The sequence below is a fragment of the Sinocyclocheilus grahami genome, unplaced genomic scaffold (genome assembly GCF_001515645.1).
Source record: "Sinocyclocheilus grahami isolate Dianchi unplaced genomic scaffold, SAMN03320097.WGS_v1.1 scaffold435.1, whole genome shotgun sequence".
Classification (NCBI taxonomy): domain Eukaryota; kingdom Metazoa; phylum Chordata; class Actinopteri; order Cypriniformes; family Cyprinidae; genus Sinocyclocheilus; species Sinocyclocheilus grahami.
In genome coordinates this window covers 709,678-727,522 of record NW_015505614.1, presented here as the reverse complement: position 1 = coordinate 727,522, position 17,845 = coordinate 709,678, and the positions used below count along the sequence as shown (strand labels likewise).

Sequence of the window (17,845 nt, the reverse complement as noted above, 5' to 3'; positions counted from 1 at the left end):
CTGTCATTAAGTGTCATTCGCTCAGTTATGTCATTTTTAATGTAAATATGACATTATTTGACCTAACCCTAACCTAACCCTACCCCTACCCTTACCCCTAACCATAGCCCATAACAAAGACATCTCAAACAATGTCATCTTTACATAAAAAATTACATAACTGAGCAAATGACAATTAATGACAGTTGTCATAAACATGCAAAAAAAAACTTCCTATTCATGACATGTCATGTCATGATTATGAAGGTGTCATGTCAGTCTTATGCACACCCCTTCAAGTAAAGTGTAACCAAATATTTTTTTAGCTATGTAATATATATAATGCAATTATATATATAATATAATAATATAATATATTTCACAGTGATTTGATTCTGTAAAGTTTTTTTTGGTTACAACAACATTACTGTAGTAAAACCATGTTTTAATACGTTTATACATCTGAAGACGAGCAGAGTATAGAATACTAGATAAAAAAAATTAGCTAGTTAGAATACATGCATATTAACAGCGTAAACATGAATTAGCCATGTGACCATATAATATGATTAAATGTTAATAAATTAAGTGTATCAGCAATCATACATTTCTTAGAAATATATTTGACCTAGGTGATGAGGGGCAAGCACTTACAATACATTTAAACTGAGCTACTTTACTACCATCTCCGAACTTTCTACCATGACTCTGCTGTTCTTCGGCTGGTTCTTCCTGTATACGTTGATTGACAGATGTCTCGTCCAGTCAGCGGTGAGTAATCCCAAACCAATGGCGCCATCTCAAACTATACCTACCTCTTCCGGTTTGTCTGATTTGTCGTTGTGTTTTCTGACTTGTTCATTTGTTTTCGGATTTGTCGTTGTGTTTTCTGACTTGTTATAATGTTTTCTGAATTGTTGTTGTGCTTTCTGAATTGTTTAGTTTTTTAGACTTGCATTTGCGTTTGAAATTTGTTGTTTTGTTTTCAGAATTGTGATTTGTTCTGCACCTCTCGGCCACCGTAACATTCAAACAGGGCTGCGTTTCCCAAAAGTATCATAAGAAAGCATTAAAGCTTTTGGGAATGGCAGCCCTGAACAATGCTTATCAGAGAACAGAAATGAAATTATTTCTATATATAATTGTATATGTTTATTGTGAATATATTATTTGAAATATTTCACAATAAACAAATTGAAATTTTAGCCTACATAGTTTGTGCAATTACAATTATTTAAATTGAACGCTGAAAGATCATATTGATCATGTTCTATTCTGTAAGGATAATAGAAATCATACACTGTCAGAATAAAAAGGTTGCATTTTATGCATGCAACAGCCATTCACTGGCAGTTCGTAATGGCAGTGCAAAATATTGCACTAAATCCAAAGTTCAAATGTTACAAATAAGTTAGAATATTAATGTTGTAATACTGGTAGCACTAATATAAAAATGTGATGATATATTACAAAAAAAGTAAAAATTTTGAAATACGTTGATGGCTGTATTTTTTTGTATTTGATCTCAGTATTCCTATCAATGTTGTATAAGGGTTTTTGATGCATAATAGTAACCCTAGAATGTGATCAAACAGTTTAAAATAGCTGCGCTAAGATATATAAAAAGTTTTATGACTGCAGAAATGTTAATTCAGTATACACATTATCCCACCGGTTACAATTGTGACTGACCATAAAATAAAATTTTTCACACACACTTTTCCAAAAAAATTTTTGATGCATAATAGTAACCCTAGAATGTGATCAAACAGTTTAAAATAGCTGCGCTAAGATATATAAAAAGTTTTATGACTGCAGAAATGTTAATTCAGTATACACATTATCCCACCGGTTACAATTGTGACTGACCATAAAATAAAATTTTTCACACACTTTTCCAAAAAAAAAAAAATTGGTTTCAAAGGGTTACTAATGACGCATCATTTGGATATTTTCATGTCTGGGAAAAATTTGGGATTAAACGGGTTAAAATGCATTTTAAACAAAGTTAAGTGGTTTTCATTACCCATTTTACTCTTAGTAATTTAATAATTGAATACATTTCATAATTTAAAAGTTTAGTGCAGAAGTATCGAATCGATATCGACGATACTGCCTTGAAAAATATCGGTATCGTATCGAAAACAAAATATGGGGTATCGCCCATCCCTACTCAGAAGCAATAAAATTCACTATCTTTTAAAGCAATTCACTGTTTTTGAGCGCTGGAGACACCAGTACTGTAAACACCGCGCTCTGCTGGTCAAAAAAGTGTAAATGCAACTCAGTGACACCTTTTACAAACTAATTCATTTTTTCACATGTGTTCTTTCTTATTAGTGCTGGACTGGTTTTATGTAGGCTAGCTATTTTTAGGGAGAGCTTGGCTAATCAGGCCAGTTAGAGCCAATTAGTTCACTCTTTCTTATGCACGTCGTTAAAACTAGCAGACAAAAGTAGTGTGATTAGAAATGTTTAAAGAATATCTATCGTTCCAGTGTTTATTCATATTTTTTCTGAGAACCTCAGCTTGGAGTTGGAAAAATATTCTTTGTCATGAAACAAATTGCAGGAATTGAAAGGTATTTATTAGTTGGAACAGATGATGAAGTAGGCCTATCATTTGGTGTTTTGCCCACTACTCCACTGGATCACCAAAAACATACTATTATACTCCAAAGGTGCAACAACTGTGGCACAGTGGACACTTTGTATCTCATCTATTATTCCTATTATTTTTTTACATTTATTCATTTAGTAGCCTATCTTCTCTTTGTCTCCTTTCCTCTTGCTTAAGCGTTTAGGGTGATTCTGGTTTTAGCAATGTAGATGGCATGGATCTGTGTTCTGCTATATATATGTAAGCTGACAGGAGTGAGTGTTTCGATCATAAGCCTGCATAAAACAGTGTACAATCTCAAAGACAAAATACACAATGACAATAATATACACAATGACCTGAAGGATACACTGTTCATTCAAAGAAAAGTTTTCCTATGAATTAATTAGTAGAAAAGTCCATTTCTACTGTGCATTTTGCCTCTTGCTATGGAAAATGCAGTGAGAGTCTCTCTGCTCACATTCCACTGGGTAATAAACCCAGTGATATGGTTGGTTGCCATGGAACCAGGGGCCTGTTCGGCTTCCTGGGGTGTTACGCATTTCGGGGGGAAGGGTCCATAGGTCCTCATATGGCTTGTTAACTGAGGGGTGTTACAGAGTATTTGTTAAATCTAGCTAACAAAATATATATTCTGTGTTTGATTGGTCCAGACGCTACAAAATACATCATGAAATATTGCCTAATCATATATGGGTAACAAAGAAATTATAGCTAGCTTTAAACTACAAATGATGATTAATGAGGTTACACAACAATTACTAAAAGTCACTATCAATCACTACAAATTACATATTTGAGTAACGAGCCCAGCACTGTTTATGATATCTACAAATGAGTTGTGACTGGGTGAGCTAGACCATTTCTATAGTCTTTGGCTAGACCCCTTTTCTGGGGAATAAGCCAAAGTTAAATATCACGCGTGTCCCAGTAAAATATTACTGCTATATACTTATCAGTCAATATGACCGACCTGAGAATCATTTTATCTGCAAATTTCAGTAATAAAGTCCTGTTTTCTTTTAGCTGTTCAAAATCAAAACGATAACCTGATTCGCGAATTAATCATTCTTTTGATCTAATCAGTCAGAAGGGTTTGCATGGGGGTCTAAATTGTCCGATTTGGTTCATTCGGACAGTTCACTCACGCACTGCAAAGTTTGCAGTGGAATATTTTATAACACAGAAAACAAAAAGAGCACTGGATGGTGTGGATATTTACACATAATCCGTTGAAGAAAACAAAACTAGCAAATGTCTTTTATCATTTGTCAAGGACTAAGCAGCTCTTTATTGCGCGTACAGCTTGTATCCTGGTAAACATGAAGTTTCGTGCTGAAATTTGTGCGGTTTTTGTAGTAAAGCCTGACTTTTTTTATTTGATTGGTTTTCTCAGTCATTTTAACATTTGCAAACGTTGTTAAACTTGAAGCAGACCACCCTAAAATGCAACTTTTTATCCTTTTTGTCATCCTAACATGAGCCGTGGTGTGCAGTAGAGCAAATCAAGAATATCGTCTCGGGTTACCCATGTAACTATGGTTCCCCGAGAGGGAACGAGACCCTGCGTCCTGGTGGATACTTTGGGGAATGCAGTAAGTATGACCGGTGCCTGAAGCATGTATAAAACAACTTCAATCCTATTGGTCCACGTGGCCTGTGACGTCATAGGTGGGTACCCAAAAGTATAAATGGGCACCTGCTGAATACGTCACCAACTCAGGTGTCTGAGTAGACATAAACAGGCAGGCTGAAGGCATGGCAAGGGGACGCAGCATCTCGTTCCCTCTCGGGGAACCATGGTTACATGGGTAACCCGAGACGTTCCCCTTCTAGGGAACTCAACACTGCGTCCTGGTGGACACTTTGGGGAACGAAATCCAATCACACCATGCCGAGGTGCATGCCTGTCCACCTGGTGAGAAAGCACCAAGGAGGTGACAGACATACACCAAACCTTTCCTCAGAAAGGGGCCAAGCCACTGAGGCCTCGGGCCGCTCACATAACTTGGTAGAAGAGGGAGCCCGATTCCAGATAAGGAGAGACACCCTAACCAAGCTAGGAACACAACATTCTCAGATAACTATGCTATGTGAGCAATAGTAGCCAGAATACCTAAGACCACTGAGAGGCTGGAAGTCTCAAAGTCCGCAGATAGCTATATCCAAAGGGTCTTATGACAAAGGACCTTCCTAAAGAGCTGCCCAGACCAAGGGGATGGCTATCTACTTAAAACCCCGCAGGGGAGATAGCACTGTCTAAGCCAGGGCTCAGGGAGACCGCTACTTAAAAACCCTAAGAAGGGGAGCAGTCACACAGCCATCCTCAGATAAATATATACCTAGGAAGGGGCCACCCGACGGGACCAAAACTAAAAACCAGGTAAACCTTCCTGAAGCTGCCCAGACCACAGAGAGTGGGCTATCTACTTACGACCCTAGCCGGGGAGATAGCACTAACTAGGCAAGGGCTCAGGGAGACCACTACTTAAATACCCTAAGAAGGGGAGCAGTCCCTAAGCTAGCACGTAGATATCCTCAGATAGTCATGTACCTAGGAAGGCTACCAGAAGGGGACCGACTGAGACTACCCAGACCAGAAGAGTGGGCTGTCTAATTATAAACCCTATAAGGGGAGACAGCACTATCTAGGCAGGGCTCAAGGAGACCGCTACTTAAAAACCCCAAGCAGGGGAGCATTCACCGAGCTAGCACATATCTATCCTCAGATAGCTGTGCTTCCAGGAAAGGGCAAGTTAACACACAGCTAGCTTCAGGTAGCTGTATTCAAGCAAGCCAGTCCTGCCATAACAATGGCCGAAATATAACCACCCTTAGGTGGCTATACTAAAGAGGTTCCCAATCAGTGTTAGTCCCACAGTAGGCTAGCGAGCACTGATATAATGACCAGAGGCTCCCAATAGGAAGATCCAGACCATAGTAAATGATTCACTAAAGAGTAAACACATAAAAAACTCATTAGTCCAGATCAAAGCCTGATGCAAGCCACGGCTATAACACTAGGTGGACGGACACAGCTACCCTCAGATAGCATTTCCCTCAGATAAGGCTGAAGTCTGCCCAGACCATGAAGTGGGCCATCTTCTTAAAACGCGAAACAGGGGAGACAGTGCATTCTTGGCAAGGGCTCAAGGAGGCCACTACTAAAAGACCCCACAAGGGGGAGCAGTCTCCGAGCTGTAACACAGCTATCCTCAAATAGCAGATTCCTAAACAAAGACTTCAGCGCTCACCTGAGAGAGCTTGTGCCCAAGGGGAACCCAACCCAGTCATAGACACCAGGCTAGAACATAGCTGCCCTCAGACTGCTATATTCCAAAGCAAAGCAAGCCTAAGCTGGAGCATAATCATCCATGGACGGCTACACTCTGAGCAGAGACTGTTCACTTATCATCCGGCTAAACACAGGAAGGAACATTCCCCGTAACCACTCTAGATTACTGAAACACCCTGGGAGAGAAAGCTTGCAGATTCTTTCAACAGAGCATTCAGCATATCCATGCCCAGCGAGGCTCTCCACTCACAATAACATGCATATTAGAGAGGCATGGCTGAGCTGAATATAGCTCCACCCACAAAAGCACTGCTCGACTCACCAGGATGATGTTTCACACATGTTGACAGACAGACGGCTCTGAAGACTACAAAAGTTGGTGACATATTCAGCAGGTGCCCTTTTATACTTTTGGGTACCCGTCTATGACATCACGGGCCACGTGGACCAATAGGGTTGGAGTTGTTTTATACAAAAAAACTATCCATCATATCCTATAATAAAACCCAGTATCCCTTAAAAAAATCTAACAGTTCTCTAACCTGAGCTCTTTCCGTCATACTTAGGGTTGATTTTAAAGGGGTCATATGATGTTGCTAAAAAGAACATTATTTGGACAACTTAACCACTGATTTCTAGTCGTGTCCTCTTTTGGAAGGCCAAACAAAGTAGTTTCGCTTTCACAACGAAACACACGGCGGGCTTGAGTGAGCGGAGGCCGGCGGGCTAGAGTGAGGAACGGCCGGCGGAGTTGAGAACGGCGCGGCCGGCGGGCTTGCGGCAATCACATGAGACGACCCCGGGCTGGACTCCGCTTCGTCCACGCTGAAAGCCAATCCGGCGATCAACAGCGCGAAGTTGATGTATTTCCTAAGTGACCAGTACGGATCAGCTAGGCATGACGAAGCAGATATCGTCCTCTTTTGGAAGGCCAAACAAAGTAGTTTCGCTTTCACAACGAAACACACAGTGGCGACATGGCGGCAGTAACAATACTACAGCGAGAATAAAAGTTACGCCTTCTTTCTTTGCGTTAACATTTGAGCGGCTTTATGCAAATCTTCCCACATCGTGACATAGACATGGGGACGTGTTAGAACGAGCCGTTTTAGGTAGGCGTGGTTGATTCTTAACTTTTATAAAGAATATCTCTTTGGATTTGAGACTTTAGTCTTTGCAACTTTACAGATCTTCTTTATGCACCAAGAGCTTGTAACACTCCAAAGAGGAAGGAAAAAGTGAAATCACATCATGACCCCTTCCCAGCAAACACAGAACGTTCCCCTAACGTTAGTTTTTGGTTCCCGTTTGGTTACTTTTTTGGGAACCAAATACTAACGTTAGGGGAACGTTCTTTTTAGGTTAGATTAACGTTATGGGAACTTTCCTGGCTAACCAAAAACAAAACATAAAAAAGAACATTCTGGGAACCAAAAACTAACAGTCCGGGAACATTCTGGGAACCAAAAATTGTTAGCTGGGTTTAAAGTAAGTTTCTGCACCCCTATTTCTTTAAGAGTATTTTCCATTGTCTTGTATTTCCTACACTGGCTACGTTTACATGCACAATTTTGGTTCAATTGGACTTACTAACGTTAGGGGAACGTTCTTTTTAGGTTAGATTAACGTTATGGGAACTTTCCTGGCTAACCAAAAACAAAACATAAAAAATAACATTCTGGGAACCAAAAACTAACAGTCCGGGAACATTCTGGGAACCAAAAATTGTTAGATTGTAAGTTTCTGCACCCCTATTTCTTTAAGAGTATTTTCCATTGTCTTGTATTTCCTACACTGGCTACGTTTACATGCACAATTTTGGTTCAATTGGACCGAATTAATTCCGTGTTTAGTGTTTACATGAACGCTAAAGAAAGTGATGGGGTTGATGTGCGTGTTTATGTCACAAATCGGATTATTATTTATTTTTTTACATGCGCACACTGCACAAATATAGAGTTTCTCACTGTTTGCACATAATAACCACTCTCCTACACGGTTTATTTATTTATTTTTAACAGCAGAATTAATATTTATTAACTGATGGATAAATATGCTGTGCTGTGCTGCTCATATTTATCACACAGTAAAAATGCCCCTCCCCGCACCCAAAATCCAAAACAAGGACTGGTGGGAGGTTGTCCTGCTCCACTTCACAGCTGCCGAGTGAAAGGAGCGTTTTATAGTGACAGGACACGCATTTATACAACACTTTATTCAAGAGGAAGAACCGCTCGTTCTGCGCTTCATAGCCTACGACAATACGCTATTTCTGCGTCATTGCACATGCGCAGTTCTTTCAGTTTCAGGGTTCAATCCGATCGAGTGTTTACATGCACTCTCAATCGTATTAGAAAAGGAATAAACCACCCCCTTCAATCTCCGATCGAAATTTCATTCCGATCGAGCTCAATAGGATCGATTAAGGTGTTAACATGAAGGTTTTTCAGTCCGATTGAGCCGTCAATCCGATTACAAATGGAGTATTTGGTTGCATGTAAACGTAGCCTATGTAGAATTACATGCTCCACTGATTCTTCTTCCTGACATTCTTCACACAGACCAGACTGGTGTTTCCCTAACATTTTTAAAGTTTTATTTAGAGCACAATGCCCCAGCCTTAACCTAGTCAACACAATTCCCTCTCTCCTGTTCCCAATTCCTACCCTCTTTGCTTTAAAACTCTTTTGAATTTGGTATAGATCCCTTTATCCCACAATTCTTACCACATTTGGTTTACCCCCCCCCCCCTTGCCACCTTATCTACTTTTTCATTCACCTCCACTCCTATGCGCTGGAACCCACAAAAATTTTACTTGGCCTCCCTGATTTGTTATTTTTGTAAATGAGTTCAGGGGTCTCATATAGTATATCTTGTCAAATAGCTACAATGGGAGGCCATCTAGTTATTAGGGAAGACGTGTCCCATAATGCAGTTGCTGCGTGCCATGTTTTGAGTTTTTTTTTTTACAAAGCGAATATGCTCTGAAAAAACAAGACCAAAATAAACAACCCGGTCAGGAAAATAAGCCAAAAATAAGCGACCCCTTTTGGATGGTGGGGAATATGCACAGCATGCAAGTCTGCATAGGGTAGGCCTACGCCTTTAAAAGGGATTTTGTTCCGCCAAAACATTGAACTTATTCCGTAAACCATTATACTCCCATTCACAAAATACCCCATGTTATTCAATGGCCAAAATAACCATACACAACTATATTACACTTGGAAATAAACCCAAAATAAGCATGGATTTGGCAACTTTGGTAGTTACGCCCTTGCCTAAAGCACCGCCTCCAAACACGCAGGTGTGTTCATTTCCAAACACTGATAAGCACGTGGAGCTGAACTGGTAGTTGTAGGCGTTCAGCGAGAGTGGAAGCTTAACGAAATATTTCACAAAATACTAACATATTTAAATGGGTGATTCTGAACATCCCGTAAGTACACGAAGCAATAACACTGTGAATGGGGTGCACGTTTTTGGTAAGGAAAGCCAATGCCACGCATATTGCCTGTTATACGTTTACGCATTCACACTTAATATTTTCGGTAGAACTTTACAATAAGGTCCTCTTAGTTAGCGTTGGTTAATGCGTTTACTAACAATAACTAAAAAAAGCACAATGCACCTGTTACAGTATTAATCTTTGTTATCGTTATTTGATTAAAAATGTGGTGCTATAGTTCATGTTTGCTCAGATCCATTAAATAACATTAACATATACAACTTATATTTAATAACGTGTTAATGTTGTGACTAATTTGTTGATGAAGTTAACTAGGTTTAATACATCCTTCAAGAGTGTAGTTTGTTAAATGTAGTTAACTGATTTTTTTTTTCTTTGTTATTGGTATTGGTTTTCAATTTTATAGCTGACAAAAATAAGGTGTTCATGTGACGTTTCAGGTAAAAATGTATGTATTTATAAGAGTGTATGTTTGTATGTGACCGGTTACAATTTGTTTTTACTCTTTGTTATCATTATAATTGTAATCTGTAGCCTTCGTGCAGTTTACTTAAATGTTCTATTTGTACTTAAGTTTTATTTCTACATTACAAAAACAAATGTAATCATTAAATACTACCAAGATTATATGCACAATAACTAAATGGATGTAATAAGATAAATGTGGATTATTTTAATACTGATTTTTAAATGTTTTAATATTTGTATGTTAAACAGTTTAATGTATATTTTATAAGCTGTTTCTGGAGAATTGTAGGTCATGCTGTGTTAACACTGACTTTTTTTGTTTTGTTATACATTTTATTTTGCTCTGTGTTATCAGGAGAAAACCGGGGAATCTGTTCCTGATGCCAGTTGGCCAGAGAATGGGGATCAGTGGAGCGACAAAGGTGAAGAGGAGGATGATGAATGCGAACTACTGCAGGAAATGGCTGAAGAGGATGAGGAGATTGATCTCTACAATGAGGAGACATTTGGCTTAGGTATTATATTATAAAATCCATGAGATTACTGGAATCGGATGTCATGCACAAACTGTGACTGGATTGGAATCCGATATATAATGCATTTAAAATTGAGCTAAATGGCTGAAGCAGAAAGTTTCCTGTGTATTTCTTTTTTTTTTCTGGGATGGTTATGGGAGATGAAAATGTGGTGTTAATCCTTGAAGCATTTTCACTGCAGCTTTTCTTTTTCTTTTCTTTTTAAACTAACACTTTATGCACACACTATGCAAAAAAAATTAACCCAGATGAGGCCACAAGTGGTGATAATCCAGCTGCTGACCCTATGGATCTCCTGCTGCTGTGTAGCGACAACTCCCCAACACCACAGTCTTCACCACCTCCACCTCCCATATCACCTTCCCCTCACAGTTCCCATTCACCCTCCAGACCAGGATCTCGCGTTTGGCCCCACACTCCAACAGGCCGGCCTCAGAGAGGGAGAGCAGGTCGAGGGCAGCTGTTTGATGACCCAGCTGTGGTGAAGACAGTGGAAGGTCGACCGAGCCTAAAGGTTTACGTGGCTGATGTTTATTTCAGAAAGTTGGTGGGAAATTAAATTAAGTATTAACCAGCATTTTTGCATTGGGGTTTTTTTTTTCTTTCCTCTAGAGTCTTGATAGTGCCATTGTGGATTGCAGCCTCAGCTCCTACTGGGAGGACCTCAATTCAAATACAGTGTGTAATCTTCAGTATTTAGCAATATTTAGCTTTTTTTGGTTTGACCTGGGATGTAATGTTTGCCACTCGTGTCTTTCTCACAGTGGATGATGGCACCTCAAAAGTCCAGTAGGCCACCTGTGGCATCTATACTTCAGGTGCTCAAGCGAATCTCAAATGTGTATCTTGCAGCTATACAATACAACTGTTGATCACTGATCTTTTTATCAATTAGGACCAGGCAATCGTGGGAGTCATTGATAGATCAAGACATGGCAGGGTTCCACCTGTGTCTCCAAACTTTCTATCTCCTATGAGACCTTTTTCCACTAGCCGGGGCAGGAGAGGACCTCCTTTTGTTGGGTCCTTCAACCAGAGATGTCATTATCAGGTAGTGGGGTTTCTAATATATGGAGACTGTAAACATTTTACATTCTGGTGTTGGTCTATGCAAGGCTAGCTGTGTTTGAACACTAGAAGGTTAAATGTATCCGTTCTTTCTTGATTGTGCACAAAAGAATCCCATGGTTCCTTGCTCTCCCTTTCGTCCCCAAAGACTCTTTTCACCCCAGCAACAATACAACCAGGTGACCCCCTTGTTCATACTACAACTGCTAATTTGGAAGGTTCTGTTCCTGAATAAAGCCTTTTTGTTCCAGTGGCTTATGTTTGTTTTATTATTCCAGCCTGGAGGTTTTCTTTCACCTTCCCGTCCTCCTCTCTCTACACCAATGCCCCACACACCCAAACTCATGCATCTGCAGTTTGGGACTGACTCCCCCAGGCCTGCTCCATTCTATAGCCCATCCACCAACATCATGCAGGGCTTCAGGTTCGTGATCTACTTCATAAGGGAATAAGATTTAATATGCATGTTCCCCTTGTGGTGTTACAAACCCTTCTATGAAACAGTGTTTTTTTTTTTTGTTTTGTTTTTTTATCTCATAAAATAGATTTTACTAGTTACTGTTTGGCCTGTTCCGACAATAGTTTTCTTTTGTCAACTTTTAGAGCACCAGGTCCTGTTGCTCAGTTCCATCCCCAGCATAAGAGGCTTTTGAGTCAGCGACAGCAGAGACCTCACAGGTGAGGGCAAAGAGCATTGCTTTTTTTCCACACTTGGAAACCTAAGTTTTATTTATCTGAATTTAGATGTAATTCACAGAAAGCCAGTGAGCTGGGACCCATATTCCCAAATCATGACTGATAAAGAGAAGGAATGGATAATCAGGTTGCAGATGATTCAGCTACAGAGTAAAAATCCACATCTGGATGACTACTATTACCAGGTCTCTATCATTCCTGAACTGCTTAGCCATCCTTAAAGGTTTAACTGTTTTTTTTATTTATTTTTTTCCCACAACATGATCCTAGTGGCTGTGTTTGCTTTTAAATAGTACATTTTTATTTTTTTAATGTTTAAATGTATTTGATTTTTACAACTGTTTGAAAGATAAGACAAAGAGAAACTGTTGGATGTCAAGCGTAGTTGTTAATCTCTGCAGGAGTACTATCAGAGGATAGAAGCCAAACTTGCTGAAGAGGAGATTTTGGGTGACCGGTTAAAGAAGGAACCACCTAAACTCACAACCCCTTATGTTACCAAAGCACTCTCGTATATCCCAGGTGTGGTGCATTGAGCTAATTTAATACCCATTTTATAAATTTACAGTATTAATAGTTGGCAATAATTCTTGCATTACTTCAGTTGTCCACATTGAAGGTTCGCTTGGGCAGGTTGCAGTGTCTACTTGTTTCTCTCCTAGACGAGCAATTGATGCTGTTCATGCAAACACATCTGATGAGGTGAGACTTTTATTTCTTTGAGGCTGCAATAATTTGTGAAATTTAGGATTAAGTGACTTTTTTTTTTTTGTGTGTGGCAGGAGCACAGAGACACTAGACGGCAAAGGTTGGAGGTGTTGAGCACTATTGAGAAGGTAGGGTAAACTTTTTTTTTTTTGTTTGTTTTTTTTTTTATCCTAAAGTTATTTTTGGATTGGGCTATACATCTGCACTCTTATGATGTCCTAACTAGAAATATTGTCACACCAACCAACTTCCTTTCATTCCTTTACTGTAAGATGTCTGCAACCAAGAAACACCTGAAAATGCCCTAGCACCAGGGCTGCAACTTTGCTGAAATCAAATAAAATATTTTACCACTCAATGAATGCTGATTTGAATTAGAATTAAGTATTCAGGATAGCAGCATATTTTATTTTATGTTTCTGCAAACTCAGGGTTGCTTTACAATGTATCAAGTAAACACGACAGCAGGCAGAGAATCAGTACAGATACACAGAGTGTAGACAAAATGCATCACATGAAAATGATTATAGTTGGGGATCAGAGAAACAAGAAAAAGATGGGTTAATGTGGGTTTTGAAATTGTAATGATAATAGAGTTCCATAGTGTGGGGGCAGAGATACAAAAAGCCCTTCCACCAAATGGTGTTAGTTTTTTTTTCCATGAGACCAGCAATAGCCCAGAATCGGAGGATCTAAGTGTGCAAACTGGGGTGTTTATTTAATTTTTTTAATTGAAAGTGTAATTTGATAAATTACAAATCAAATACCATTACGTACAAAGTGTTTGTGTAATGAGTTCTTGTATTAATTTGCCAGGATTGTTTTATGGAGGGCCAATAAGAGACCATTAACTACAAATTAATGACGCTAATCTGAGATTAATAGGTTTACAGAGGTTGCTCCCTGGTGGCAACCATTGCAGTTTCAAAATAGTTATTACATGAAGCTGGTTTACCGAAATCGTGTGACTTTGGCAGTTTGATAAGTGCTCCAAACCACTGATTAAAAACCAATTAATTAGCAGTACTTCGAAAGTGCCCATCACTACTGCATCTTTCATTTTAACACTATGCATTAAGTACCCAACAATAAGGTAACTTGTAAGATTTAGTTTGAGCCCTATATGAGTTTGCTTTGTATAACCCTTTTGCTTTCTCACAGTTGTACATAGTTTTGTTAGAAGTGGAAGAGGCAAACAAGATGAAGGCAACAGTGTCTGACAAAGATGAGGAAAGGCGGTTGATGCAGAACATTAAGAGGAAGGTGGATCAGCTTTACAATGAGCTGCGGTGCACTAATCTATTGTAAGAAACTTGGAACTTTCTGTTGTGAGTGTATAGTTTAAGATTCTGATCTCATATACTCCTATGGTGTACCATATCGCAGGGACTCTGGAGAGGAATTTATTTCCTGTCTACTAATATCAAAAGGAAAGAGTATGCTGGCCAGACTCCTCCCCTTCCTGTCACCTGATGCATCACTGCATATCCTGAGCGTGGTGACCAAAAACCTCCCAGTATTGATGAGCAAAGATACAGATGAGGTCTGGAACATGTAATGTTGTGTTTTATCAGTGTATGTATCTTGAATATGTGATCAAGCTCTAACCTCTTCACAGGCTCTGCCCGTTCTGTATCCATCTCTCCGTGCTGTGATTGATCGACTTGCATTCAGTCAGCTAATCAGAAATCTCAAAGAGTTCACTGCAACACTGCCTGACTCGAAAGACACACGGTTAACATTGGCCTGCCAAAACAAGGTCGGGTTTTACGAAGTTGTTTTTAAATTACACTTGCCATTTTTCATGTAGTTTTATTATGACCATGGTTCGATGATATTTGGAGGTTTAACAGCTTTACACTCTCAGGGTTGCCTAGTGGTATTGCTATCTTAAATGAGCTCTTTGTTTGCAGTTTGGTCTGTCGCTGTTGTATGCTTTGCTCTCTCAAGGAGAAAGGCTTCTATCGTCTGACCTTCCTATGGAGCCCAGCATTGGCGATTTTGAGACCTGGTATTGTTTGTGCTCTTACCCTCAAATTTCTTGAAAATAAATAAATACTATGAAGTTCCCTCACTTCTCTCTCTCTCTCTCTCACTTTCTGTGAAAGATATTCAGCAGAATGTTCATACTGCTGTTTTTCCATACAATGAAAGTAGACTTTAATAAGAGGCTGCCAAGCTCCAGCAATGACAAAAAAGTACTATAAATGTATTTAATATCTGGTACACTATATTGAAAGTCTCTTAAAAAAAAATGCTATGGTAACTTTGTGAGAAATGGAACCAACTTTAAGGCATACACTGGGTAATTAAAAATCTAGAATTCTGTAGATGCTGAATTATTTATTGTTCTGTGTGTTATATATGAGAACCGGTCAAATTTAATATTTCTTCTTGCAGTGTCTCATAGTTTTCAAATATATTGTTAATGTTAAGTTTGAAATCTACACCTGTTCAGTGAATGGCAACACATTTTTGTTCCTTTTGTTTTTAATTCAATGGTATGTTCAAATGTAAACTCTTTTTATGGCACCCATTCAGGACGGACACAGTATTCCATGTGGCCAGGCAGCTATCCCAGACGACACTTGTTGAGCCACTTCTTCTGCCCTCCAACCTGCTAACACTGTTCTGTCGGTATCTGGACAAGCGAACGGTTCACCAACTAAAGAACAACATGGAGTGAGTCTAAATGCTGCACTCAGTACTTTGCACTTGGCATTTCTCTTAGGACAGGGGTGTCCAAAGATGTTCATGTGGAGGGCCATTGTCGTACAGAGTTTAGCTCCAACCCCAATCAAACACACCTGAACCAGCCAATCTCTTCAGATTCACTAGAAACTTCCAAGCAAGTGTGTTGGAGCCAAACTCTGTAGGACATTGGCCATCCAGGAGCAGGTTTGGGCACCCCTGTCTTAGGACATTTTCAGACCTGTAGATTGCTTTTTTTTCCCCAAAACAGGGACTTTAATTGGTACATTGTTTTTATTTATTTATATATTTTTTTTCTTGGTTCAGATTACTTTCACAAGGCAACATTTTTAAGCTTATCAATTTATGCAAGTTGCGCGAGTAAAACCATCCTCTCATTGGTCAGAGTGCACCAGTTTATGTTCTGGGATTCCTCCCATAGCTGTCATCCATTAAGATGAATTGATCAGCAGCATTTCTGTTCTGTTTCACCACAAGTGAACTGCTCCAGTGTTCGTTTTTAATCGGGCTGAAACCACATCGTTGAGGGGGTCTTGGACCAATTCTTTTGACATAATTTGTGTCCTTATGCCTGAACAAACCAAACTAATGGACAAAATGCACTAGGTTATGAAACAAATGCTCCAAACCAGCATGTATTTATTTATATATTTTTTTTTACTTTGAGTGTTGTGTTTAGTATACCATGTCACACGTGAGATGCAGCAAAATGTGCAAGACGCAAGTGCAGCTGTCAAACGTCCGTCTAATGCATGTTACTTAGAAAACACATTCTGAATGGCCCCTTACATGCGTCTAAATTGGTTCTCAAATATTTCAGCACCCATTGTGGCCCTTAGAGCAAAATGCATTATGCAAAACATTATCAAGCTTGCATCATAATCACAGACACCATAAGGAGATAGTTTGTCTAAAATAAAAATTGTGTAACTTTTATTCACCCTAGTGTCAATTCAAACCACCACCACCTCTGCAACACATTTGAGAACACTGAGGTCCAAACAATGTTAAAGCCCATTGGCATACTTTGTATGGGGGGGGGGGAAAATTAACTATAGTCTTTTAGTGAGTGATCCACCTAAGAATGCAGGTTTGCAGCAACCGTGAGGGTTCGAAAATGACACCATTTTCAATTTTGGGGGAAAAAAAAATGAAATGGTGCAGAGACAATTTTCTCAACTACATCTACAAATGTACAGTTTGTCCTAGTGAGAAGCTATGATAGCGTTTTAGTGCCACATAATAAAAAAAAAACAACTAGGATTGCAAGATTATTCTCATCGACTTTCCTCTGAATATTACAACTTTAAAGTGATAGCAATACGAGAATATAGTCAAAGTTATGAGAATAAAGTAAATTTCGATAAGTCTAAATTACAAGAATCAAGTCGTAGCATTTACGAGATTAGTTATTATATTTTGAAAGTATAGCCTATATTTGTGTATTGAGAGCACCGGAGAAATTCCAAAGTCTCAGCTTTCAAATTCTGTCAGGTTTATAGGAAAATATAAAAAAAACTCTTAAATTTTTTTTTATTTTTTTTATTTATTTATTTTTTTTAACATGCTCAATGTGGCGTGACGCATGAATCAGTCATCTTTGTTTACAGTGAGACATTAGTTTAATTTAAATTGGGCTATACTGTTTTTATTATTTTTCCTCCTGCCTTCTGATGTTCCTTCACGTTTATTATGCTATAACTTCAAATAAAGAGGAAAAACACTTCTAATTGTATTTCGTGATAAAACGGACAGATTTTGAAAGCAGAGACATTAAATATTAATAGTACCAAAAGCACAAAGCTTATTGTTATTATTGGGTGGCTGGTGCACTACAAATAACGAATGCAATCGAAGACGTGAAATTTCCAAGCATACTGTCCCTGTGAGTATGACGGATGGTATGATATCTGCTAATAATTCCACATACATTAAAAATTCAGATGGCCTGGCAACTTCTCCCGGTGCTCCCAATCCGGGCCATTTGCATGCGCAATATAGGCTATACTCACAACATATTATAACTTTAATTGCTACGATTTAATTCTCGTAATTTCGACTTTGAGATTAAAGTTGTAATATTGTGAAAATAATCTAACAGCAGACCCTTTTTCATCTAAACTTTTTTTTTATTTGTATGCTTTGTATGAATTGATGTTGATTGAGTTTAAATGGTTTTAGCGCTTCAAGAAATTAAAAAATCTCTGAAAGGCTCTGACCACTCTATAAAATGAGACTAGAAAAGACACCATCAAATCAAAAACATTTGAACTCTAAATGCAGATGACTGAAG

At 38.8% G+C, this 17,845-nt stretch overlaps 2 protein-coding genes across 3 annotated transcripts in view; one reads left to right on the top strand and one right to left on the bottom strand.

The window, feature by feature from the left end:
• LOC107551831 (serine-rich coiled-coil domain-containing protein 2-like) overlaps positions 1 to 6,254 on the bottom strand; it is a 69,698-nt gene extending 63,444 nt beyond the window's left edge. The window contains exon 1 of the mRNA XM_016233583.1: positions 6,217 to 6,254. The gene's annotated coding sequence lies outside the window, so the exon portion shown is untranslated. The remainder of the gene's footprint in view (positions 1 to 6,216) is intronic.
• A 2,958-nt stretch (positions 6,255 to 9,212) lies between these two features.
• patl2 (PAT1 homolog 2) overlaps positions 9,213 to 17,845 on the top strand; it is an 11,698-nt gene continuing 3,065 nt past the window's right edge. Inside the window, exons 1-18 of one of the 2 annotated variants that reach the window (XM_016233610.1) lie at positions 9,213 to 9,334; positions 10,188 to 10,347; positions 10,617 to 10,882; positions 10,981 to 11,046; positions 11,133 to 11,186; positions 11,264 to 11,419; positions 11,547 to 11,615; positions 11,715 to 11,860; positions 12,040 to 12,114; positions 12,194 to 12,317; positions 12,534 to 12,654; positions 12,737 to 12,834; positions 12,915 to 12,968; positions 14,002 to 14,144; positions 14,227 to 14,383; positions 14,459 to 14,599; positions 14,754 to 14,851; positions 15,382 to 15,522. In XM_016233610.1, coding sequence (XP_016089096.1) covers positions 9,314 to 9,334; positions 10,188 to 10,347; positions 10,617 to 10,882; positions 10,981 to 11,046; positions 11,133 to 11,186; positions 11,264 to 11,419; positions 11,547 to 11,615; positions 11,715 to 11,860; positions 12,040 to 12,114; positions 12,194 to 12,317; positions 12,534 to 12,654; positions 12,737 to 12,834; positions 12,915 to 12,968; positions 14,002 to 14,144; positions 14,227 to 14,383; positions 14,459 to 14,599; positions 14,754 to 14,851; positions 15,382 to 15,522 — 2,090 coding nt within the window. In that variant the 5' untranslated portion in view covers positions 9,213 to 9,313. Of the gene's footprint in view, positions 9,381 to 10,187; positions 10,348 to 10,616; positions 10,883 to 10,980; positions 11,047 to 11,132; positions 11,187 to 11,263; positions 11,420 to 11,546; positions 11,616 to 11,714; positions 11,861 to 12,039; positions 12,115 to 12,193; positions 12,318 to 12,533; positions 12,655 to 12,736; positions 12,835 to 12,914; positions 12,969 to 14,001; positions 14,145 to 14,226; positions 14,384 to 14,458; positions 14,600 to 14,753; positions 14,852 to 15,381; positions 15,523 to 17,845 lie in introns of both variants that reach the window. The other variant, XM_016233611.1, reaches the window with a different exon arrangement.